Source organism: Charadrius vociferus, unplaced genomic scaffold (genome assembly GCF_000708025.1).
Source record: "Charadrius vociferus isolate BGI_N301 unplaced genomic scaffold, ASM70802v2 scaffold410, whole genome shotgun sequence".
Lineage (NCBI taxonomy): Eukaryota > Metazoa > Chordata > Aves > Charadriiformes > Charadriidae > Charadrius > Charadrius vociferus.
The window spans coordinates 1,867,953-1,891,029 of record NW_009646499.1 but is presented as its reverse complement, the minus strand read 5'-3'; the positions used below and the strand labels follow the sequence as shown (position 1 = coordinate 1,891,029).

At 39.2% G+C, this 23,077-nt stretch overlaps 1 protein-coding gene across 1 annotated transcript in view; it reads left to right on the top strand.

The window, feature by feature from the left end:
- Positions 1–14,887, top strand: part of PDLIM5 (PDZ and LIM domain 5) — a 79,643-nt gene extending 64,756 nt beyond the window's left edge. The window contains exons 3-8 of the mRNA XM_009882975.1: positions 5,514–5,556; positions 7,233–7,348; positions 12,022–12,039; positions 12,345–12,517; positions 14,119–14,155; positions 14,794–14,887. Coding sequence (XP_009881277.1) covers positions 5,514–5,556; positions 7,233–7,348; positions 12,022–12,039; positions 12,345–12,517; positions 14,119–14,155; positions 14,794–14,887 — 481 coding nt within the window. The remainder of the gene's footprint in view (positions 1–5,513; positions 5,557–7,232; positions 7,349–12,021; positions 12,040–12,344; positions 12,518–14,118; positions 14,156–14,793) is intronic.
- The last annotated feature ends 8,190 nt before the right edge of the window (positions 14,888–23,077 follow it).

The window sequence follows — 23,077 nt, the reverse complement described above, 5'->3', positions numbered from 1 at the left end:
AACTTATGAAAAACACAGAATCTGTTGAGAGTGACTCTCAAGTTAATATTCCCAGGCTAAATATAATGAAGTAAGGTGTTAAGTATTATCTTGAGGTACTATTCTGTCAAGAAATAAATACCCACATTCTCAGCATGCTCCATTAAATATACCTCATCAAATGACACAAAAACCAAAAGATATAAGCTGTTTAAAAATACCCTATTTGACTGAAGAGATCCTTTTCTGCCATTTCAGATACAAATGGAGCATCCACAGAAACCCTTCAATATTTTGTTAATGCTGAGACAACTGCCTCTCACACTGTTTGCATTTTACAGCCTGTATTTTTAGGACAAGAGGAGAAATAATGCATTTTTAATGTAAGAATTAGTTTGCAGAGCGAGATGTTTGTACCAAGACTCCTGGAGATGTGTGGTATCTGAAATGCCGTTATGCATCCCATCTCTTTGGTTTGAAGTTGCCCTTTGCTTTCTTAAGCAGGTGCTCAGCACTGAAGTGTGTGTCGTTTGACTGTAATTAACATTTCCATATTTGTTATGATTTGATATGTTCGACTAAATGAAACCTAACAAACTAAACAAAGAGGATGACTTAAGAAATAAAATGTTGACAGCCATCTCTTGGTATGTTAGCAAGCACCATGACCAGAGTATAGATTTGAAAACAGTACCGTGTTTATTAAGGAGGCAAAAAAAAGTAGTCTCCTTTTTTCAATGACTCCAGTTGTCATAGAGTAGTACTTAGTGATAATTTTGCTACCTCTGCTTTGCCATGCATTGGGATGTGCGCAGGTTTGCAGTCTCAAGGCTGCATGTCCTTGTCATGGTGTGATTGCTGAAGCACTGATTTAGTGATTTACTGACTGGTGTTGCCCGGGACAGTGTGTGTGTTTCTACAGAACTGGGGGAAACTGTAACATTGCCTGTTACAGTAGTGTACCTAAGGCAGCTGTTTCTGATGGTGTGTAAGTTGCAACAAGAAGCAAGCTTAAGAACGTTTTCGGTTTTTTTATTGTTGTGAGCCAGATCAAGGCTGGTAAGAAATGAATTCTATGTTATGTTTTGATAGAGAAAGGGCTTGAGTCTAAGGAAAAAAAGTAATGTATTTGGATTGTTCTTTTTTCTGTGCTTTAAATTACATTTGCATTTGTTTTCTTTCAGATAACCCCTAGTGAAAGTCATGGCTTGTTATGTATGTTAAACGTTTCCTGCTTGTCATCTTTTTTCATGAGTTGGCTAATTTATGAAAAGCAAATGCATTTAGCTTTCTGCCCTGTCAACTGACTGCTCTCTAGAAATAAAATGAAGCGAATGAACAGAACTGCAGTCTACAATGGCAAAACCGCTAAAAGGTCAGGTTTTCAGAAGGAAGATCTGACCAGTGGCTTTTCAGGGATGGAGCATCTGCTGCCAAAACTGTATCCTGATTGATAAGCCAGGAAGAAGAAGTTAGTTTTCAAAATGAGAGGGGTGGGGAAAATTCCTTCCTTTCTTCCTTCCTCCTCTTAGAAATGTTCAATTCAGAGCAACAAATACAATTTTGTGGAAAGTCTTCCAGCCTTGACTTTGTTTCAACAATGAAGGTTTTGCAGCTGATAGTTGTTGTATCTCACCCTAGAGTTTATGAGCAATCCTTTAACTTACAGAGATACAAAAACCCCAAACGCAATACCTATGTTAATACTGATATTGCGTGCTCCCCTTGTTTATATAGAGGGGCTCATAAGCACAGTTACCTTCTTGTGATCTTTCCATTGAGTTTGGCATCTGCTTTTTAACTTATGAATGTAATATAGTGCGTTTACTAAGGAGCAGAAAGACTCGGGATGGTGGGATGTTAAATGGAGTTCACAGGAGAGACAAATCTGAAACATCTTTTTGGATTTTAGGTTCAGTGAAGCTTTAGGGATTCATTGGCTCAGGGTATGGGCCTGTGTTATGTGGTTATACACACAGAACAATTGTGACTTGTCCAAAAAATCCTGCTTTGCGTTGAATTTACTTCCATAATGCTAATTATCGACGCTACAGTGTTTTCGTTGATGATCAGTCTTTGGAGATGATGTATCAGATTGTACTCATTGCGGAAGCATGAAATACTGTAGCTTTATCTTTCATAATGGGTTTTTCCAGTTACTGGTAATTATAGAAGGGCTCTGTTGAAGTGCTTGTGTCTGTATTTTATGGGTGAAATACTTGGAAAGGGAATGAATAAAAGGAGAATTTGAAGAATGAATAGTTTTTTCTGGACACGTTGCTCACAGCGAAGAGTAGACTAATTCATTTTCCTAATAAGGCTGTGCTGGAAATTGGAATGTTTTGAATTGCATTAAATGTCATGAAAGTATTCATCGGAGAGGAACGGCTTGTGGTATGTTTAGAGAGCAAATTTGATCACGTTTGGTCGAAATGAACTGTTTACATAGGCTAAATATAGCTGCCTTTTTTTTTTTTTTTTCCTGACAGAATAAACACCTTTGATGTAGAAGCCTGTGCAAAAACTTTGTGTGCTTTCATTTTCAGTATTAGGCTGTCAGTAAATGATGGCTGCTGCTTCCATTGTTGTTGTCTATAATAATTCTCATTAAGCTTGAAGCTGTAACTGTTTGCCAAGGTCTTTTGTGTGCATTGTTTATAGTAAGCATTTATACTCAGCTTTTATGTCTTTACTTTGTTTGTATGCTATTGAAAATATTGCATAAACTAATATACTGAACTGCTAATTTTAAGTCATTCAGAAAATACCCTGCTTCGAGCCATCCTGCTTTTCTAGTAAGTAGTAACAGAGCGAGTGTGTCATCTCATTTTGAAAGCGTTTATCATCAGTTATTTATTCATACATTAAACGTGACCAAACCAGCATGAAATCCTAATATGTTTAATTGCTAGGTGGCAAGCGAAGTGCTAACAGCTAAGAAAATGTACAAGATTCTGCAGTTCAATTATTTTTATTTTATTTTATTTTTGCTATGCAATTTGGTAGTATCTGTCAAAAATAGCCCTGAAGGAAGTATTTTCTTAAATATATGTGTTGGCCGTGTTTTGCTTTTCAGCTTGAAGTGTGCATTTCCTTTTGTACTGTCTTGTCTAACCACCATGCATTTTTCACATTCAGTTCTTGGTGGCTGAGTTTGCTGGATGAGCATTTTCTTTATACGATACGGGATAAATCCCAGATTTTAGTTTGATTATGGTCTGAAGTCAACAAGGCCAAGTTAAACTGTTTGAAGTATGTCTGGGACACACAAATTTATGTCCTTGTTTCAAGTATGTTTGGGTGAAATAAAGTAATGTTATGCTGTCTGACTCCAATGTTAAAAGAACATTGGGAACATTTAAATTATCAAGCCTTTTTCCATCCTTTTTTCTTCTTCTTTTTCTATATTTTTGAAGATGAATTTTGAAGAGTATGTCTTCCAATCGTGTGGAAATAGTGGTTTGAAATCATTTTTTCTCAGTGCTGTATTGATGAATGCAGAGCAATGTCATCCGTTGCTGACTCAAATTTGATTATTTTGTAAAAACAACAAAAAAAAGTATCTTCTTTTTATGAGACTGAAACTTCAACGTTCAGCGTTAGTGAAGTTTTTTGCTCAAGCATGAAGTATGGGAGTTGACTTGAATAATGAATATCTTTCTACTTCTTACTGCTAGATCAGCTTAATAAATACACAAAACATTCCAAATTATTTTATTAAAAATGTATACTTAAGGTAGAGAGCAAGATACATGTTTCCTTCTAACTCTGGTCTGAAAAAAAGAAAGCAAAATTTCCATGTGTATTGGCATTTTTTTCCCCCTTCTTGTTGCTTTTGTTGCTGCAAATTGACAAGTCTGCAATTAGGAGTGATTAATGATGCACCCCAGTGCTTTGGAGGGCTGGAGGTCAGTCTTCTCATAGGCTGCACTTTCTGTGGGAAAGGGGAGAACCGACCTGGTCCTCAGAGCGGACAAAACCCTCTCTCTGTTGAGAATTACTGGTGATGTGGACATAATGTGTGTCAGCAGCAATGCACAAATGGTGAAGGCAAAGTGCAGAAGATGATCTTTTCATGTGATGTTTGGTTTTTGGGTTGTTTCCCCCCCCCCCCCTCCTCCTTCTGCCAACATTGCATGTGGATTATATGCATCTCTCATTTTGTAAGTTAGTTACTGAACCTGCAGCAGGGTTGCCATTGCTGGAGTCTGATCAGCCCTGAGGGCCAAATGGCTTTGAGGGAAGGAGTAAACATTTTGAATGTAATTAATAAAAATAAAAAGAAAAAAAACAGGAAAAAAGGAAAATTTAAGAAGGAGTAGTTAAATGGACCAAGTGTGCCTAGTTGAAATCTAGCTCTCCATGTTTTCCTGATAAAAATAGAAAAGTTGGTTTATACAATAGAGGTGTTTAAATTGTAGCATGTGTTAGCTGATCTCCAATTAAATGAACCTCCTTGCCTCCCCAGCAAGTTATCCTTTGGAAATGAGAATCCAGCTTCAGTTCTTCAAAACCCTCTTCAGATGATTGGTTGGAAATTGGGGTTGTGTGATTTCAGGCAGGACGTGATTGATGGTTGTTGGACCATTAAGGGTGCCAGCTTTTCTAAGCAGCTACCAAATATGGCCAGAAATGTTTTGAAATGTGGTAGGAAGACACTTTTCTACTGAAAAGGCTCAAGTGTATCAGCAGCAGTGTCTGCAGACAAATGCTAGTGTGACAGATTTTTTTGCTTTGTGTTTTGGGGGTTTTTTTGGCGTTTTTTTTTTTGGTTGGTTGGTTTTTAATTTCTGTATGTGTTTGAATTTTTGCATATAAGTATATACAAAGCTGCAAAAAACAATCAAGCAAGATGCCTTTACCTGTGACACATTGCCTGTTCCCTTTAGGTATAACAAAATCTGTCAATTCTTTATCTTCTTAATCCTGTCCCTTGTGATACTTCTTTTCCTTCCCACCACATCATAGTAGTTTCAATGCACCCATTGTTTGGAAGAAATTTTTTTTGGTCATCTGCTGTGGTGTTCAAGTGACATTAACTATACCTCTGAAGACCAAAGACTGTGCAAAAAGTTCCCGTATTATTCAACTTGCTGAGTCCTTCAGAAGGATTTTTGTTGTTGTTCTACAAGGAAGCTTTCTGTGTTAAGCCTGAATAAAGGCTATGCGCTGTTTAAAATGCAATTTGTCTGACCAGAGCTTTTGACTTATGTGACAAAGGGTGGAAAACAATAAACAAATTGGAGCTCAAGTCTCCTAACTGGTGATATGCTATATGAAGTTATGAATGAAGTAGTACTTGATAATGAATGCTGGAGTTCCTAATGTGTCGGGATAAACTCATCCAATTTGGTTTTGCCTTTTCCTTGTATTAACAACAATGTTGCAGGTTTAACTTGAATGCTTCTTGTTTCCTTTAGAGGAAACAGAATGAAATATTTTATATACCTGTGGGTGAATGTGGTGAATTGGAAGAGGGAAATGCTTAAAGAACATGTTTTCTAAAATTATGTGTATGTTTTTTCCTCTTCCAGAGTGGCTTCTGTACCAAAACCTGATCTTATTCATGTACCAAAGGTATGTTCATCATTGCAACCAAGAAATGTAGCATGTGGCACTAACTGTTACCCATCTGTCAAACCCTGTTGTTGATAAGCACTGTCATTCAAACTTTCCTTTCAATATAACATGCTTGGTTTCCATGTCTTACATTAAAAGTATTGCAGCATTTGAATCTTGGAGGGGTTTTATTTTTTCCCCCCAAAAAAGAATTGAGAGACCTGGCAAGCGGTTACCCACAAAAAAAAAAAAAAAAGTGAATAAATGTTATCTTCCAACTCTCGGGACATTTTTTTAGAAAGATATTGCTGGAGGTTTTCCTCTATCCATAAGAAAGAACCAGTAGTAGGGGTTTTTTTTGGCTGTGTTTTTTTTTTTTTGTTTGGTTGTGCTTTTGTTTTTGTTTTTTAATGGGCCCTGAAATCTTCCTTTGTGTTTGGAATAAGCTTATCTAAATATTAGAGTTTCAGAGAACAATTCCCCTCGCTTTCTTTACAGCTCTGGGGAATTACTTGTTCTTGAGTTCTTCTAATGTTATGTTCTCAAGCAATAGTTTCAAACCCCCCCTTTTTGATAAGAAGGCTGTTTGCAAACCTGAAAATGTTTACAAATGGCCTTGCCTTGAAAATCCTCTCCAGTGGACATAATATGTAGCATATTACTGTTCTGCTGACCGTAATTTGAAAGGCCGCACTTTGAGAACCACCATGTTAAAACATAGGTCCCGGGGGGAGCATGGGGGAAATTTAAAAAATTACTTTTTTTTTTTTTTTGAGTATTTTGATCTGACAATGGTATATGAAGACATTGGGGCACGTGGATGGATGGAGCACAACTGGAAAAGCTCACTGGAAAAGCATGGGCCTCTAATAAATGAGCTCCAGGGCTTTGGTTCTGCTCTCAAGGGCCATTTCGGCAGATCAGTATATACAGTGTTTGTGTGTATACATGCACATGCCATTTGTGTATATGGAACGTGCATATCTGGAATTGGGTTTGAGAGGTGGAATGTGGAATTTTACAAAAAGCACTGATTTTTTCCACATGAGCTGCCTGGTGGGTTTTGCAATAGAGTGGTTCTTCAGTTTGTCTTGAATTTGATTTGTGGGGTGTCTGTTTTGGATATGATGAGAGGAGTTAGCGTCATGGGATTTCATATTGATTGTGCATGCTTGGATCATTCCCTTTCCTACAATGCATGGCTCAGGCTTTTTTTTTCTTTTCCATACGTTTCATGGCTGCAGTCTCAGTAAAGCTTGCGTCTGTGCTTCTTGGTTTCACGCTAGGCAGGTTATCTTCCCTGAGAGCAGTGAAAATACCTGCTGGGGAACATGCATGCGTTTGGCGTGGTTTTGTGTGTTTCTTTTTTTGTTCTTCATCTCGCATAGGGAGAACCTACAGAAGTAGTTAAGCCTGTGCCCATTGCCTCTGCTGTTGCACCCAAAGTCACTGCCACGGCGAGCGTGGCTTACAATAAGACACCGAGGCCATTCGGAGCTGTAACCACCTCCAAAGTCACCTCCATCCCATCACCGTCCTCCGCCTTCACCCCGGCCCAGGCGGCGGCGGCCCCGCTGGCTGCTGCCCCGGCCCCGTTTGCTGCGCCCGGACTGCATGTTAACGCCAAGCCTAACGCTGAGCAGCGGTCGCCCGCGCCGAGCGCTGCTAAACCTGCAGTTAATGTCCCACGGCAGCCCGCCGCCCACAATGCCTCCCCGAGCGCCTCTGCTGGCGACGGCGCCCAGGATGTAGCCGAGGGGCCGCGACGAGGATTCAGAGAGAACCAGGGGGAGAGTAAACAGCAAAATGGGTAGGTGGGATTCGTTTTTGCTGTGAGGGTCTTTCCTCGCAGGAAAAAAGCTGGGCTTGTTTAAGGGCTGAGTAAAACGCAGCTTGGAGGAGTCAATTGAGTCCTCAGAAGCGAATCTCTGAGGAAGGACTCGCACCTTAAAAGGGATGCTTCGAAGGGCCAAGCCAGGCTTTCGGTGATGATTTTTCTCAAGGGTGACACATATCAGTTCATAGAGTGTCACAGTTAAATTGAATCAGGACCACAAAATGCTTTACATGAAGGACCGTATCATGATGTGTTCTGGACCTTACAACAAGCCCGGTATTAATTTCGCTGTCCATGTCTCACTGTGTATTTTGACTCCCTATACGGTGACTGAAAGCAGCAGGCACTCAAAAATGCAGAGTGATATGTCAAGAAGGGTCGGCGGGTGCTGCGATGGCCAGGAATGAGATGCTGTGAGAGACCAGCTGTGGCCCTGGCAGGACCGGCAGAGGAATGTCCCTGAAAGGAGGCAAAGGGACAGATGTCACATTACTTCTTTGCACAACACACGAGAAACTTTTAAGATGCATTCAAGGAAGCTGATGGGGTTGAGCAGATTTTTTTTTTGCAGCATTATAATGTAAATACCTCAACTTTAAATGTTACCTTTACCCTGAAAAAGCAACACAGATTTAAAATTTGAGTCATTTTTATATTCAAATGATTGTTTATGTTAAAGGGGATATCGGAGACCTAACATTTAAGAGACCGTAAGGCTGCATAAAAGGCTTCTTCTATATCTGGTGTAGCATCTAGACTAGTAAACAATAGATGAGTAAATTAAGCTGAGCCCGGCAGCAATCCTGGGCACTCGGACTGCGCCGCTGCCCTGTTTCAGCGATGCGCTTTTGGCTGGGACCACCTCGGGCTCTCCCAGAAATTCCTGGGCAGAGCTCGGGAGCTGCAGCGCCCCAGGGACCGTTTCCCAGCAGCCGCTCTGCCGCGGGGAGAGGAGGATGCTGGGCATGAGTGGTCCCCTGCCAGTTGGCCTCCATGCCCAGCTGCACTGTCTGGCAGATCGAATTAAGTAATAAAAAGGTCAGGAGAGGAACTGTAGGTTTCTCTTCGATCTTAAGAACGTAAAACCTGTGCTTAAAACCCAAAAGCCGTGGTTACTGTTTCCCATCCCTCAAAAGAATAGGGCTGGAGGAATAGGCCTGGTGCTTCTGTCCTCTGATATTCTCTCAATATATAAAGTATGTGGAGGAACCTACAGAAAGGTAAACATCCATGTCAACTAAAATACAGAATAAATTGTAGCTTCAGTTGAGCTTCTCATAAGGGGAAAAAAACTTTGTTAGGTACCTATTCCCTTTATATTGCAGTACGAATATTTACCGTATGTGGACTCATATAATGCAGTCCATATGCATTTTATATCACGCTGTTGTCATGGTAACTTCCAGCACTTTCTTAAACAGCTGATGGCAGGAGTCCACGCTGCATAGAAGTGGGATGAAATTGGGAGATCCAAAGGACTTGCTCGGATGTTGGTAGACCTGTTGAGTATGCTTTGGCAAACCATCTCTTATCTTTCCAGGAATACTCCTTTTAGCAAATAACTGCGTAAGGAGTATTCAAAAGCAGCAATTAGTACTGAAAAAGACAAACAATACCAACAAAACTAAGTCTCCTGGAAGGAAGTGCTGCAGGCGTAGAGTACGAACTTGACAATCAAGAGATGACTGGCTGAGTGCGGTTACGTGCCCTGCCTTACAGTGAGGGGATGAATAATACCGACTGAAGAGTATCACTGTTGGCAGGTGAAGAAATTCCTGTCTTCCTGCCAGCCTTGCAGATCTAGTTTGGAAAAGCTTGAGAACGTTTAATGCTGTAAAAACCTGCTTTGTTTTGCCGTCTTTCTTAAAATAGTGTGTTTAGGCTGTCTAATGGTCTTGCAATCCTAAGGCGGAAAACAAAAGCAAGCAAACAAAAACCCCTGAAGTGATTATATTGGTCTGCCACTACACTACTTAGTTTTCCTTAGGAAAATTACATTTCTACAATGATGCTTAGCTATCTCCCCATTTAAAATGGAATCAATGACATTTATGAAATATCAGAAACATTAAAGTTTGGAACAGTGGATCAGCCTGAAATGAATTCCATTTTGCTTCTGTGTTTTGTATTATTCATTTTCTCAAAAAAAAAAAAAAAAAAAAAAAAGGGGCAACTTCTATCTTGTTCATAGATAGCATTGCTGAGCAAATGCAGTTCTTGAGACATCCACCTTGTCATACTCAGAATTTCCTCCCTTCCTCCTGGCTTGCCTCAAACCACATTCAGGATATGAACTATTTGCCTTCCCTTCAGGATGGGGAAGGAAGTTTTGTTTCCCTTGTTTAGTCCTGGCTTAGAAAGAAAGGAATTTTCCTTCACTAGGCTGCGTGCAATTACGCCTTTATCAAGACCTTCTTGCCAACTCTTGCATGAAAGCGTGCCTGCTGCTTAAACCAGGTAAGATGTCCACAGACTTCACTCAGTTTAAGCTCAGCTGGGCTAAATTTTTCCCTCGTAGGTTCTCTTGATGATTGCAAGTTTGACTTACGTGATATGTCTTTACCAGAGCTTGGATTTGGAAACTCCTGTAATATTTAAAGAAGCAAAGAATGTATTAACACTTCAAATACTTTTTTTCCCTTGCAGATAACAACAGTGACAAAGTTAGTATCAACAGCACTGGAGATGAATTATGGTCCTTTCCTGTTGGAATAACCAGCATGTATTCTTGTTTTGCAAAATTATAGCTCTTACGGAGTTTTATATTTCAATTTTGCAAAACAGCTTCAGCTTTTCTTAGTAACTTCTTAGTGTAGTAAATGGTTTTGTCTGCATTGGACATGATGTGATCTTGCTTTTCACTGTGTTACATTTTGCAGCTTTTTTTTTTTATTACATAGAACATTTGTGTCATGTTGGTGTGTATTGATAAATTCTTGGTGCGCCTATGGCGAATTGGTGTTGGTAGTACAACTAGTAAATGGTGAAATACAGCATAAAAGCAAAAATGGTTTGAGGACTATGGAACGAAGGGCCGGATACTGAATTCATGCAAACAACAACAACAAAAAAAGAGTAGCATCCATATGCTGTGATTTGTACGTGTTAGGGTGATAAATATGATTGAGGCTTTATTGGCTTGTCTTTTTGTCCCCTTGCCTCAAGGCTGAGTTAAGGGAGAGCCTCTCGTTGACTTTTGCTTTGTCTCTGGCACCACCTTGTTGCCTCAATGAGTCATTACTAGTAGACTCTAAAGCCTTAAAAAAGCGACCAGTGAGATCCACAAGAGAAGTCAGCAGGATAATTTGTTTATAAAACCACTGTCAACAAATGCAAAAGACTACTTATTTCACTGTGGTTGTTGCTAGTATGCAGTCAACTGTATGTAAATAATTACATTTCCAGGTAGTCCCACACCTTTAATTACTGCTATAATTTTCAGATTTTGTTTTTGCTATTAACTGCTTTGATGCTTTCCTTAGTTTTTCTCTGTACTTCTTGTACTCCATCCTGGAAATACCATTGTCTTTGTTTCTATACCTCTCCCTCTTTTAGTAACTTTGGTACATGATACGTGTACTTCACTAATACAGTGTGTCAATAAATTCAATCTTTTGATATAATTTTGTGTGATACCTTTCATATCATTCTTTCAAGTATTAAGTATCCTTTTAAGCTTACGTATTTACTAATGCATTCCATTGAGTGGGCCTAATTCTTACTTGTTGACAATTAATAATTTACATCATTCTCATCCATATTTTCCATCTTTCTTCACCGGAAATACTTTGGACACTAAAAGTACAGTGGGGAAGTAGTGGCAAAAATAAAAATTACTTTAAAGATTTTTAAATTTTTTTTAATTTTTTTTTTTTAAATTAGAATCATTATGCCTTAGGAGCTAGTTTTGCAGAGTTAACCTCCTGTAAATTATGTAAAAATAAATGTACATTAAAAGGGTCTTAAAGGTTAATGCTTATAAATCCTCTGTTCCCTTTTCCTAAACTGCTCAGTGCCATTACGTGTTCTTTACATCAGTTACTGAAAGCAAAGCTTTAAAATCCTGTACTCTCACATGCTTGCTGGTGCAGGGATTGATAATAGCATATAGGTTACTGTGGAGAAAATTTCCTGATGAAACGATCACCCCACTTTCTTGACTTTCAGAGAGGGTATCGAGCATCTATATCTCCACGATATGCTCCAGAGCATCGCTACCTGCACTTTCAGATGGGCTGGTTCTGATCCAGGCTTTGCCAAGCGCCAAAGACTTGGCGTGTGCCGGGTGGCCCTTGCACACAGCTGGTGCTTTGCCTCTTGTGAACCAAGGGGAGAATTTGCCGAGGGGCACGTGATCCGAGCTAAGTAGACTACCCTGCTTTACCAAAACAGATTCCCCTCTCATCCCTGTAAGGAAATGGCTGTGAGTTTAATTTTAGTATGGGAGTTCTGTTCTGCCATTTTGGTAGAATGAGACTATCACTATTTATTGGATTTTGGTGCCCTTTCCCACAAAACTAATTCAATAGTATAATTAGCTGTACTTCTGTTTCAACTTTCTGACTTTATTTCTTGTTTTCTTTTTCTCCTTTTCCTGTTTATGCTGGGAAAACTTCCCCTTGCTGTCTTACTCTGTCATCTCCAAGGAAAAACCCACCCAAACGGTAAAGGTTGAAACGTGTGAATGTCTTGATAATACTGTCTTTTACTGTTTCAAATGTTGCAGCAGTGAAACAAGGAAAAACATCTCAGTTGGCTTAGAGTAATTATAAAGCTGTGTTGGGTTCAGAGAACTGAATCTGTGTTCAGCTGTGCCCATAGTGCTCACTGCTGCACATCTGTGTCCAAATGCAGAAGGTGCCTTTGAACGCTGTGAAAAGTCACAGTTCTGCCTGTGTCTTTGTAGCTACCCCAACCCAGGTGGTCTCTAAAGCTTTTCGCTCTCTGCTCTCTCCTCTCCTTGACGCAGCCCCCCGCGCAAGCACATTGTGGATACCTATACAGAGTTCTACCACACACCCACCCACAGCGATGCCAGCAAGAAGCGACTGATTGAAGACACCGAAGACTGGCATCCCCGGACAGGCACGACCCAGTCCCGCTCTTTCCGCATCCTTGCCCAAATCACCGGCACTGATCGTAGTGAGTAGTTTGATGTGAATATGAAATGTGAACACAAAATAAAAGTAACGGCCTTGGACAGATAGGTATTTTTTAAAAGCCAGGGGTGGTGAGGAATAGTAAAAGGATTCAGCTGCATCTCTTGCGTTTTCCCTCTTGGGTAATAGATCCAGTAGGCAGAATTTTGGTGAGCTCTTTAAAAGTAAAAAAGTTTGAGAAAGCTATAGTAGGAAAATGTTTTTGTTGAACTCCCTCAATTGCTAAGTATCTCAGGACATATACATTACTCGACGTTATTCCTGATTGAGTTCAACATTAACACATTCTAGATAAATCTTAAAATTTCCATTTCTACTCCCAAAGACATTGGCATGTATGTATTTCTTGTTTCTTTCCTCTCCTGTATCACCAAAATGGTGACGTTCCTGTTCAAATTTAATGGTCCAGAAAAATTAAGCTGTTTTCAGACATGTAGAAAATCTTTGACAGTCATACAAAGGTATGGGATCTGCTGTGATTTAAGAAGCATAAATCCGTAGTTCCTCAGTTTATTCCCAGGTTCATGTTTCCATCCTCTGCTTGTGCTATGGTGTGATTACATGTACTGCGGACTGGAACAGATGATGGGGAGAAGGTCATTCCCAGTCATATAATTTTACAGCAAAACTTCAATTTCATATTATGCTGTCAGTTGTAATTTATTAGCTGAGAACTATAATGTTGTGTAAAAGCCATCAGAAGTGCCATCAGGAGATTTGAACTCAGTCGTGTTCAGGCTGAGGCAGCTAATGTAGAGGTGATTGTTTCATTTTGCTGCTTTTCGTAGCTAGTGCTACAATAAAGAAGGCAGTGAGGATAATCGGACCCCCTCCCCTGGGGCAAATTTGATTAAATTAACTATCAGTTCTTTGGCAGAATTACTCTAGAAGCCAATGATGACATCTCCCCAAATAAGGATTATTGTCCATGTGTGATAAGTATTCTCAACTTGGACAGTTACCTGATTGTTTTGTGGTCCTGCGTTGTGCTATTAATGGCTCATTATTCTATGATTCTGTCTTTGGATTCTCTTCATTGATCCTTGTAAGGGCAGAATATGAGACTTGAACATCAAGTAACATGTCATCCAGTATTGATGAAATAATCGTTTTGACAAATACTATAAGAAAGCAACTCAAAATCAAAAACCTCAAAATCGGGGCTGGGAATTTACATTACCCCATGTGCAGTCCTCTAGCTACCTTGATGGGTCAGAGCCTGGCTGCAAACAGATGCTTGGATTATCGCCTGATATAAACCCCCTGGGTGTTCGTCCAAAAGAAATGCCTCCCAACTTCCATTCATCTTCCCTTTCTCAACTCACCTTTCTCAATGCCAACGTGGAGAGTGGGCCAAGGGAAAGGGCAGAGACCAGCAGAGCCGCCTTTCAGCCATCCTGCTGGCAAAGGGGCTCTTGAAGTTTATAGACATATCTCGTTTCCATTGGGGCGTATTTAGAGTCGAGGCACCCTAACGAGCCTTGTTGTAATTTCCTGCTGTGGTGAATGCATTGGCACAGGGGAGAATCTCAGCGTACAGAGGTACAATGCCTTTGAAAATAAAAATTGTCTCGTTTCTTGCAGTGAAAGAACCGGAAAACGAACCTGCAAAGAAGACTAAGTGAGTTGATGTTTTACATTTTTATTACTCTAATAGTTTGCATGTCTTAATTTTTAACTGACAGTGTTTGGTGATTTTTGTGTGACATCTGGGTGTTTTTAAAATGTTGCTTCTTTTTTTGCCTTCTACTTCAGCATGTAAAAATCAAGATCTTTTTCTGCATAGACCGACCTTCTTAAATCTGTTGGTGCAGTCCAGTATTAATGTTTGTGCAGGAGTTTGAGATTTTCTGTAAATTTGGACTGATGTTTTCGGTGCAAGGTCAGCTTGTCGACGTGTTTTCCTTTTCCTAGATCTAACCAGGCATTTTTGATTTGTGAGTGTGGATCAGATTGCGAGGCGTAGCTGGGAAGTATTACTGTTCTGGACTGTGAACGAGGGTCAGCTGTCTCCTTGCTTTAGCATAAGTGTTGCTCAAAACGAGGACCAACCAGTGGCTAAATCTAACGGTTCCTGCAGTCAGTGGGAGTTTTCCTACTGACTTTGCCTAACACCGGCTCCAAGTTTTTGACAGAGAGGAAGGCAATGTGTGGATAGGAATAGTGCATGGAGATTGCATGCTCGCTTGTGAAACTGCTTAAGACAAACTTTCTTTCTTTCTTTCTTTCTTATTTTTCTTCTATCACTTCTTTCCACAGGGAAAAGGTTCCCATCCACGTCTTTAGCCCCAAATATACAAAATTACGTGACTGGCACCATGAAGTCTCAGCACGTGTTCTTAATGTCCAGTGATTTTACCCAAGTTGCAAAAGCAAAATACAAACACTTCCTTCCTTTCTTCTTTTCCATCTGCTTTGCCAAAAAAAAAAAAAAAAAGAAAAAAAGAAAACATTTCACTAGCCTTACTGCAAGAGAAATTCTAGCCTTTTCTATACTTTTCTAACACTTTCCTACTGATGTGTAAAGAACAAGATGAAAATGTTTTTGTGCTAATCACTAGTTGACAAAAAAAATTTACGTATTTAAAACAGAACAACTTGGGTGACTGAATCTCCCAATGTTGGGGAGAAGATGGCTGTTGCAGTTCTTTTTTTTGCCTTAAAGGAGTCATTTGCATTGCTGAGTTTGAGTTACTGTAGGTTCTTAGAAAGCAGAAAATTATAAACAAAGAATAAGGAATTGTATTACTTTGATTTTGGGGATGGGGGAAGAGGACGAAGAGGGACTGTATGCACTTATTTCAAACTATTGTACTTACCAGCATAATAATCTTGGATTTCACTAGATTTTCGGCAGGTCAATTTTAGAGTGGTTGTAAATGTTTCACGAAGTAAAGCAAGAAGACAGACTGCTTTTGAGTAAATAAAAAATAAATAAAAAAAATAAAATTCTGATGTTGCGAATCGAAGTGCAAGCTTAATATTAAGATTCTGCTGCTTAAACTAGTAATATGTTCATATTGTGGAAAACTTAGAAAAAATTGAGCAGAATATTGCAGTGTACCTGTAAGAGCTTCAACACATCCTCTAACCAGAACAAGATAAGATGGTAGTATTTATTTATTACAGAGTGAAGAAGCTCATAGGCTTTCTTGTGTTTATAAAAGCTTCATGGCCCTATGGTTCTCCTGTAAAATAATGTATTATAGTAGCTACACATTCATTAATTTATGCTTTCTGAAGCTTGAAGAGTATTTTAATAAAAGTTGCTTTTATCTTAGCTCTGTCTGTTTTTCTTTTGAGTCTCTCCGACTCCTTGCATAGTCTTCTCATACATGGAGCTGTAACTTTATTGCATCTTCACAGATTATAGTGAAAGAAACAATTAAATCCCTGCTGCATAGCAGAAACAATCTGAAAGCATCAAAGCTATCACATTAGTAGAGTTCTTGATCATGTTAAAAACGGAGTATGTGTTTGCGTTGTCAAAATCAACGTGAGATTCACAGAACTATGTAAAATGTTTGACCCTTTGGGGGGGCTACAGGAGTAAGAATTGTACAAAGTAAAACTTGCTATCGCCTTTTGCGATGCTTCTTGAATCAGAGATGTTTCAAACCTTCAAAGGTGAATTGTAAAGCACATATGAAAGCTTGATCTTTCATAATTGCTGTTGGCTTGTAGTTTGTGCAGCATACCTACACACTTTTCTGACGGAACTGGTCCTGTGAACAGATCGATGTCCACTGCAGATCCCTCTGTGGGCTTGGGGGGGTTGGTTATTTTCATTGCACAACTTGGAAAATTGAAAGGAATAGAGACCTTTGGAAGCATTTCAAGCTTTTGTTTCCTTTTCAGATGGTTTATACTGCTATACATTACAGCAGTAGCTTATGGTATTTGTCATTTTATCTTTAGGAAAAGCCAAACAGAAAATGGAGACTTCAGGTAATAGCCAAGTTATCTAACACTAACAATCACCGATGTGGATGCCTAACAATGCACACCATAAAGTACAATTAGATTTGCACTGGTAATGATGGACCAAGACCTAGCGCATCTTACACACCTTTTGGGTTAACTCCTTAGGGACGGTAGGAGAAAATATTCACTTTAATAATGTCACTAAAGGGTGTTTTGAAGAGAAGTGCCAATCAGTTTGATCCCCCCTGCCATCGCATAACTTGGTAGTGAGTACTGTGTTACTAAACCCAAGTGTGTTGCTGAGTGCACATAACACACAGTGGTGTGTAACAAACTGTGGTGTAAAGTAGGGATGTGAAGTAGTGTATTGAAAATGTTTTGCTGGGCTTAAAGAATTTACGTATGGAAAGGAAGACAGGAGCTTCAGAGGACAACAATGCAATGAAAAATGAAAGGTTGTCACTTAGACTGTCTGTAAAGTTTTCTTTATAAGGGCAGAATGGTTTGACCTTCAAGTATTTTTATGTTTTGGAGATGTCCCAAGGTAATGAGAATATCTTCACATTGGTACTTAACTTACCATTATGTTTATCTATCTTACCAACTCTTATCCCTGTGAAGGATAAGTTGCTTTAGCAAGAAATGGAAGAAAAAGCCTCTCTAAATAATCCAGAGAATAGAAGCCTCTGTTTTGATTAAAATAAAACACAGATAGTCACAGAGTCTATCTATTGAAGATATGGGAATAGTTTGAGAAAGGCTACAAGAATTATTAGTTCCCTATAAACTCATAGCAACAAATTACTAGTTCAGAAAATATTTTATGAATGTGTGAAATTCATTTCATTTACTGCTTTAAAGATGTCATCTCTTCGCCCAGTATACCCATTGCACAACACTTACTGATGTTAAATTTTGGACTTTGTTACTGTTTCCAAAACAGTGGACTGCTTTTCCATTTGCATGTGGAAAACATGCCCTAGCTCACGTCCAATTCCCAGCATACATCTGATCTTTGATAAAATATTCTGAGTGTTTTTGATACAAAGGAATAAGCTTACATTTACGAGATCACCTAGAAAGATTAATATGACAAACAGTGAAATAGAAACTTCTCTTCCATCAGTGATCTAAGGATAAATATCCCAATATAATAATATTCAACTTTTCAGGCAGACATTGTCCAAGACAAATGCCCTATGGATTTATTATTGTTCATCCCTAAACTGCAACACACTAGGGATTTTTGTGTGGATAAAATAGATTTTTCTTTTCAGCATCTGGAAGGACAGGGAACAGAAATAGAAAGCCCTCACTGAAATGTGTAAATCGCAACTCTCAAACCAGTTACTTAAAGCTTACAAAGGCAAAGTGTAGCCTTTACATAAAGCTTATTTCTGTGTTTTAGTAAGTGATTAGTTGTAATTCTGCAGGACCTAGTTTCCAAGTATGTTTTAGATGTTCACTTTTAACCATCTCCTTTGAGCAACCAGGTACAGATTTGGTTTTGGCCTTCAATTGTAAAGCCAGTTCATTGTCCTGAGCGAAGATGTGTCTGGATTTTCCAGATTTGTAGTTTAGCTAGTCCATAGCAACTGGAAAATATCTGTACTGCTCTTGATCAGTCCTGAAACAACCTGTCATAAATAATGTATTTATTACCCCACCCCCACCCCCCCCCATGTTATAAATATCCGTATAGCATACCTGCAGATCTGCCTAATGGAGCAGGAGCCCAGGATACCTGTATTAATCTGAATAAAAACTCCATGGCTAACCAGAGTTTGGAGATGCCACCTGTACCAGAACTTCCATCCACACCTTTACCACCTATGAGGTCTGCTCCCTCGTTATTCCTAAGTTTGTTCACTAATTTTTAGCACTTAAAGGCTCCCTACTTTATTAAGATACTCAATTCTGCATGCTGATATATATACACAGAGAAAAAAAAAAAAAAAAAATGTCAGCAATGACTGCTCCTGTGGCTAATCTAGTCTGCTCAAAACTTGTGGTTGTACTTGCTCTCTACCTCATAGTTTACTTTTATTTTTGTGTATTACAGTGACATGTCTGACAGGTGTTTTTCTTCAAGTAGAGGGCTTCAAGACAACGTTGTCTAGATTTACTTTTTTTTCCTACTGCAACTGAAAAGAAAAGAAATGATATGACAAAATACTGAGAAATATATAGTCTAACCTCCATAAAACATAAAAAAGTTGCAGCAAAAAGTGTATAAAACTTTGGGAGTGAATCCCACTAGCACTTGTGTCTGTGTCTTTTCCAGTATTTTCTAAGAGTTTTCCATCACATAATGTAACACTAAATATGTGTGTTCTATCTTTGTAAATGTAAAATACTACTTGGCTTTCTGAGTTTATAAGCAGCAGCACACTTCTCAAACTTCACTAAAAGTGTGACACTTCCTAAGTGTATTGTGCCTGATTTTATCCCCCTGTTTGTATTTTGCTGTAAACTCCAAGTTTGGGGTTTGGCTTTTTTTTTTCCCCCATTGTGTTTTTTGGGTTTGGTGGTTTTTTTGTTGTTGTTTTCTTTTTTTTTAAATTTACTAACACTTCTATGCACAGTGTCTCCTGCTTAGCATACTATTTTAATGTGGATTAAAAATCTCTCTCTGTGTGTCTCCATTTGGTTTTATTACTGCGAATGGAGTGAAAACAGTGCTAGACCAGAACCTGCAGCTGCTCTTTTGCCGATAGCAGAGTCCTCCCCTGGCAGTGTCCCCTCTCCCAGCCTTTCTGAACACACTGCTGCAGCAGCTCCTGGGAGGTAAATCATGCAGAGGGGGTTTCAATTCAGTTAATGATCTATCTATGTGTTCTTCTAGCCTAGAATTGTCTCTCTTGGGGGAGGGAGGGTTGTCTGTCATTCCCTTAAACTTATTAATCCGCAGTGACTGGGGATTTTCCTGGAAACAGTAGGAGGGGGAAGGAGAAGAGAAATGAAATAAAGCTGAGCAGATTCATGAACAGTCTCGTGGATACCAGTTAAAATAACACACAATATTCAGCGTGTGTCGGTACATTGTCAGTAGGTGTCCACCCTGTCACTTGGATGGAGTAACTTTTCAGTGGTCTCAACAACTCCAAAGTGAATTCAGATTTCTTAACACACAAAAAAGTGCCTTTAAAAATATAATTTTTTAAAAAGTGGATTATTTCGTTCATAACATCGTGCTGTGCTGTGATGCAGTCAAAGAGAACTAGATGATTATCTGGCAAATTTCCTGTCATTGGCCTTGGATGGCTTCACCAGAACTTACCTTGGGAGATCAGTGATGTTTTGGAGGTCATCTATGGGTACTAGACAGAGATGGTAATTTTAGATATGACAGTGGCAGTAATTTGGAGGGTTACGATGCTATTTTTGATGGTCAATAACCTTTTCTGATGGTTCGTGTTTCTTAGTGCAGGAGTGTTTTTTAACATGCACAAGCACAAAGTTATAACATGAAACAAAGCTGCTCCTTTAAAAATGAGAATTGATTGAATAGTGCCTGGTCCTACTACTACAGACACTCGTCCTTGGGAAAAGTGTACAGGAATATGCTATTGCCTATACCTGTATGGGCTTTCTGCACCTAGAAATCTAATGCTGAGATTTGGGATTGACAGTTTCCCCTTTAAAGCAATAGTCTCAACCAGCTGCGAGAGATGAGGTGAAACCTCACAACGAAATATGTCAAATCTGTTTTGTTACAGTGTCTTTTGAAGTTTTTTTTGGTGTCTGGGAGAAGAGGGTACCTTCAGGAGCTAACATGAGATTCGTCAGGAAGGGATGGTGGATGATGACAGAGGTTTGCTTGGGCAGCAGTCCGGTACCTTCATGGTAACCTTTGGTTTGAGCCAATACAGAAAAGAAGATTTGGTTGTGATGGTTTCAGCAGCACATTCTCTTCAATCCCAGGAAGCAGATTGGGATGAGTAGTTATCAGTCACCAAAGATGAAAAATACACACGAAAGGTGTGTGGCAGTACTTATGATGGGGGGTTTTTTGTTGGTTTTTCTTTCTTTGGGTTTTTGTTTTTGTTTTTTTTTTAAAGCAGAAAACCTAGTATGAAAAAGGCAGGGGGAAAAGTACTCTAGTATGAAACTCCAGTACGATTACACCTACTGCCTTGCAGATACTGCTGCAACTACTGTGGGCTACTAAGGAGTTCTTTCTAAATCCTAGCTCTGGATCTGCGTCCAGGGAAAGGAAATTTAAATCTACTTTTACTCATGTGGTTCTAAGTTTATTATTTGGCAAAATTAACCTAGCAATAGAGCAGCTTTAAAATGAGCCACAGGAGATTGGAAAGGACAGCTGCGTTCATGGTGGTTCAGGAGGAGAGACGAAGTATTTATACAAATAATCAAAAAAGCAGATGATGAGTATTTTCTACTCAAGAAGGGCAGAAATCTGTGCAGCTTCTGCAGAGCTGTAGAAGGGAAGGATTAGCATTGAGTGTGGGAAGGAGAACATAAATTATTTGACAAAGCTGTGTAGTCTTGTTTCTCTCCTGAAATGAGAGGTCATCATTGTAGCAACTATAGTTTTTAAGTTTTGTTACTGAGCCGATGTCGCTGCTTTTATAACACTCTTTTGGACGGGCAATATACCCAAAGCAGATCTCCAAAACCCCTTTCTTTATGAAATGGCAGCTGTCAGAAGTCCGTATGGAGCAATTGGTGCATGCCATGTTAGACTTTTAGTAAAGCAGAATTGGGCCATCCAAAGGTCAGTAGACTTGCTTTTGCCACTAAAGCCCCACATTTGTTGTCAATGACTGGCATAGTCATTATTTTCCTAATGGACTCCGTCTTTTCTTGGCTGAAGCTTTGTGATTTGTACCACCCACTGCTGAACAACCAAGACGGAGAAAGAGCTTGCTGTAAAATGTATGAAGGATCTGGATTTGATTACTGTATTAAAGTTAGGTTCACTGCTTATAAAGCAGGCTTCATTATATAAAGCATAATGCTTTTTTATTGTAGTCTTAGTTCTTTATTGGAAGTCTAACTAGTCATACGGTGATATAGCCAACTATTGTAATTTATAGTCTATTATTACTCAATTTCATATATGCGATGTCCTCCTATAAGCTTAACAGTAAAATATTTACAAGCAATTACAGCCTTTCCAGAAAGTTGCATAAAGTCATCTTAAAAAGTCATCCTGGCAAATTTTAAACCATGTAAACCACAGAATCTGGCACTTCCTGAGAAATACATAACTAATATGAAACAGATCAAGTGCCAGCAATTCTCTAGATTGCTCTTCTATGTACACGCTTTTTACAGTCATACAGACCTACTTTCATCTTTTCTTTTAATGGAATTATTGCTGAAAGTCATAAATACAAAGACTTGGTATTAAATAGCAGGTATTAATCCTTTTTGTGGTGTACTTTCTGGTTAGTGGACAGCCAAGAATATTCTCTGCAGAAATTATAATCTCCGAGAGTAATTTCTTACTCCTTTTCTAGCTACTGCCAAAGCACGTGAAAAATGGAAATAGAATGAGTACATATGTATGTATGAACAAGATTTGGAGTTGGCTTGCTCTCCCTTTGGAGCATATACCCTTTGGAGCAGTGTAATTTATTCCCCTTGTCCTCACCTTCTTCAAGGCCCTTTTTATGACTTAAAAAGCATCTTCACAAAGATGCATTATGAAGCTTTGGAGAACTTGAGGGCAACTCCAGGAAAGGGCATAATCTGTGCATACCCCTATTTTGTCAGGAATTTTTGTAACTGCTGCTGTACTATCCTCAACTCAGCCAGATCTCCTTTTTGGCAGGTTTGACATTTCTACATCATTTTTCCTAAACAACTTCCCTCCGCTGTAGTGCAAAAGGGAATTTGAAAAGACAGGAGGTGCTCGTTTAAGTGGCAAATAAGCGTCAGGCAGGGGAGGAGAGAGGGCCTCAGACTCACCAAACTAAAATCGTCAGATCTTTTATGGTTGTTTTGGTTTGGTGACAAGTAAGAGGAAGTAAGATATGGAGAGGAAAAAATAACTGCTTTCCTGTGGTGAATCCTACTTGTCCTGCTTTCTTTTACTTCAGAGAACTTTTGTTTGAGAACCCTTTGGAAGCCTTACCCAAGCACCCCTTATTCCCCTGCAGTTGTTCAGGTTTTAAATACCAGCAGCTGTGTAGCCACAGTGTCTAAAGTGGCATCTGCTGACACTAGGTAGAGTTTCTAATACACTGGTTATGCTCTTGTTCAAGTTTGTTGTCTATTTTTTGAGTAACTACTTTAAACTACCCAGATAGTTTGGTTTTGTGGTTAAACAAGCCTGGTTCTAAGCTCTCAAGCTCCAGCTGTAAAAATGCCCCAAAGAACCAGTTTCAGCATGGCTTGATTCCCGGGGGATGAGTATTTGGTTCCTAGAGAAGGAAAATAAAACCCTCATGTGCTATTCACTTGTTCTTCTTACGAAAGATGCAAGAACACCAGCTGGAAAGAGTTGTCCGTTACTGTTTAGTATTTTTAATCAAATGAGAAATTTCTTCTCTGTACGTTGTCTCGTTGTAATTACTTGTGAAATTAACAACGACTAGGAAAACAACTGAGGATTTGCCTGCTCCAGATGCAGCAAGCTTTTTGACGGCTG